General features: G+C 34.2%; 1 protein-coding gene across 1 annotated transcript; it reads right to left on the bottom strand.

Moving 5' to 3' along the window:
* Positions 1-78: 78 nt before the first annotated feature.
* On the bottom strand, positions 79-2,451 carry Sec31 (COPII coat complex component secretory 31; the record flags this gene model as incomplete). Its single annotated transcript, XM_018541203.1, has 7 exons — positions 2,364-2,451; positions 1,876-2,078; positions 1,479-1,798; positions 1,243-1,346; positions 902-1,147; positions 556-834; positions 79-450 (listed from the first exon to the last, which is right to left on the bottom strand). Coding segments are annotated over exons 2-7 (1,524 nt in total), but the record flags the coding sequence as incomplete, so codon positions are not given.
* Positions 2,452-3,337: the final 886 nt, after the last annotated feature.

The following is a 3,337-nucleotide window of genomic DNA, read 5'->3' as shown; positions in this document are numbered from 1 at the left end:
AAATCAAATTTAAAAAATTTATAATTATAGTTAAAACAATCTCTAGAAAAAATATATAAATATTAGTCAAAACCTTACATTATTGAGATTAGAGACACCTTCTATAATGTTGTTTATGTCATCTTGAGGCACAAACTGATTCAGTTTATTATTCATTGTCTCAGTATTGTAGCCCAATATCTCCAATATGCTTTTTATCACATTTTCATCAAAATAAGCACGTACACATCTCCAGATTTTTTTGGTATGTTCATCTGGAGACATATCCATCTTTTCTTTACAAAACTCGTTGAATTGCTTAGTTTCCAGTGTTGTTTTTAATTTGTTGGAACGTTGAATAAGATTGGCTTGTATATTTACTTGTGATATAATAACTTTCCTAGTCGCTTTTTTGTTTGCTAAATTCGGATCAGCAGACTGATTCTCGAACCTCACTAATTTACCACCAAACTGAAGATCATATTATTTTTATATTAAATAATTATACTTTATTATAAAGGAATATTCTGTTTAATATAAAAAATTGTATGATATAAAGCAGAATTAAAAACTTACTCCAAATGATGCTCCAAATGGTCTTTTTAACCATTTAGGAGCTTTTGTTAATACTGCCATCGTTCCTGTTTGTATTGTAGATTGAGTGAAAGGATCCATTCCTGGGAATGAATCTCCTATTTTGTTAGATGTTTCTTGCTGTTGTCCACCTAACAAAGAATAAACAACAGCATGTCCATCAAAGCTACTGCCAACAATTAAACCTGGATTTCTTGGGCACCAAGACACATCAAAGTTCCACTGAGCTGTTTGGGCTAATTCACATATCACCTCACCATTCTGTCATTAAAAAATGATAATACTTAAAATTTCATTGATTTATTTAAATGCATATTCAAAACATTACCAATGCATTTGAATTGGGATTCCAACACAAAATTCTATTATCCTTAGCACAACTCAGGAGTAAATCAGCATCCTGTGGATTCCATGCGATTGAAAGAACACCACGCTGATGACCTTGTAGAGTTTTTAAAGGCGATGTTGGAAATCTCACATCCCATAATTCAATGATAGGTGTTTGATCATCTTCAGATGCCAAACATAATTGTGTTCCAATATCTGGATGCCACTGAGCAACTTTCCAGCGAACCTAATTGGAACATAACAATTGTGAGATGATTTCTAAACAAGATTATGTATATGTTGCATCACAGTGTATTACATCAATATAAAAAAAGATTATACCCTGGAATTTGCATCTGTCAGTTTGAATATTGGTTTCTTTTCTTTCACATTCCATATAATACAGCATTGTGAAAATGTAGAAGCAAGAATATCTTTTAAATGTACTGTAAAATAAAATGAGAATGATATTGGTTATTGATAGATCAGATTCGTATAAATAATTAAATTTGTCATGTAACTTCTTTGATATAATTTGATATAATTTGATATAATTTGACATAATTTGATATAAATACCTTGTTTATTCCAAGCAATATGTTGAACATCTTCTGACTGCTGGCTTCTAGAAAGGGTTGTCGGCATGTTTGTATTAATATCCCAAATATAAATCTCGCTTTCTGTAGCACCTGTAGCTAGTTGATTTTCTTCTCGAAAGGGATTAAAATCCATTGCTCTAACAGGACCAGTGTGCCTATGAGGACTGTTTATTAGGCAGTTATTGTCTTTAGCCAATAACTTTGCAGCAGAATAGATTTTTATAGTTCCATCTTCACAACCGCCAACAATTATACCTGCTGAATTATTTCCATAGGATCCCCAGATAATTTTGTGAAATCTAGACAATATCTCAACAATATCAATTTATTATTCAGCCTCTGCTAGATTAAATTTAATTTTATATAAGTAACTGACCTATGATCACTAGGGACACTAGCCTGGAGTTCCATTTCATATCCAGGCTGCTGTAAATTCAGCGAATACAGATCTAAACTGGCAGAAGTACTGAAACTGGCATCCAACTGCTGTGCCGCTGTCCCAGCAGCCAACATGATGGGATGTTGAGTTGGTGGAGACCATGCTACATTTACTGTCTTCAGCAGTTCTTTGACTTTCATCTGTATATGATAGAAGAGAAAAATCTGCTCTTAATGTCCCATACATTTTGCGTTAATAAATTAGAAAAGAAATTCTTTCGCGAGTAACACAATGGTACCGAAGCATGAATATCCAGACGAGAGCAGTTAATTAACTCGGAAACACAGTGGGACAAATAGTGTCAAAAAATGTAATCGACATTACTGACACTACGTGGAGAACCAACTGCGTCCCGTCGTTCGAGCAAGACGCGATCGTTGGGATGAGCGACGATAGACGTTTTGATTGATGATACGTTCTCTCACCTTGATTTGTGTCCGGGCGGCCGTAAACAGGGAAATTCGTCAAAACTCGAGCAAAATAACGAACGAGAATCCGGCGAAATACGACAACCCGTCGAGTCTTCCAACGTGGCGTATGGTGGCGTGCTGCATGCGAACATCTGCGGTGCCGCCCTCCCTTGGTAACGTCAGCGCATTACGACATCCCTCGACTGTGTTTCCGTGCGTCGGCTGCTGCAATTGCTGTAAATTGTGCTACAAAACAGCGAATGGCGAATTGCTCCAAGTCGCTCAGCGTCAGAGCGTTTGCTTCCGCTACTGAAGAGAGTTAGAACGTTGCTTCAAGACAAGGTAATATTAGTAAAGTAATATCACACATTCGCTTTTCACGATGTTGTCGGCTGACAGAATATCCATTTAAGTCTGCTTGTCTATTGTTTTTAGTATGATTGTAACTCCTTTCGTTCTCTCGCTTCGAAGTTCGAAGCTACATTTATGGAGTTACATTGCATGAGACATTGCATTGCATCACCGGTTTCTACGCGTCTCGTGATAAATTGTTCATTATTTTATGAAAGTTCAATGTCTACTTTTACTTAAAACTGAGAATTATAACTTACTTGACTCAAGAATTCAGAACAATTGATATTTTATACGATACCGTGATTAAAATTGTTGTGCTGTATTTTGTGTAGTTTTTTTTTAAATTTGATATAAATTTTTAAAATATCTGCTTCTGTGTTTAATTTAAATGCTACAGAATAGCTTTGATTCAAGAGCAGTTATTATGTATAGATATATAATTATATATTTATTCTTAATATTATAATACTATATTTTTTTATATTAAATTTTGTCTCTTTGTAAAGCTGAAGTAAATACTACTACTAAATACTTCTAAATAAATACTACTACTAGATACTACTAGATACTTCTAAATAAATACTACTACTATTACATTTTGTCTCATAAATCTTTAAATTATGTCCTTTGCGATT

The sequence above is a fragment of the Cyphomyrmex costatus genome, unplaced genomic scaffold (genome assembly GCF_001594065.2).
Source record: "Cyphomyrmex costatus isolate MS0001 unplaced genomic scaffold, Ccosl1.0 scaffold28, whole genome shotgun sequence".
Lineage (NCBI taxonomy): Eukaryota > Metazoa > Arthropoda > Insecta > Hymenoptera > Formicidae > Cyphomyrmex > Cyphomyrmex costatus.
Note: the sequence above shows the minus strand (reverse complement) of the source record. Positions and strands in the feature narration are given on the sequence as shown.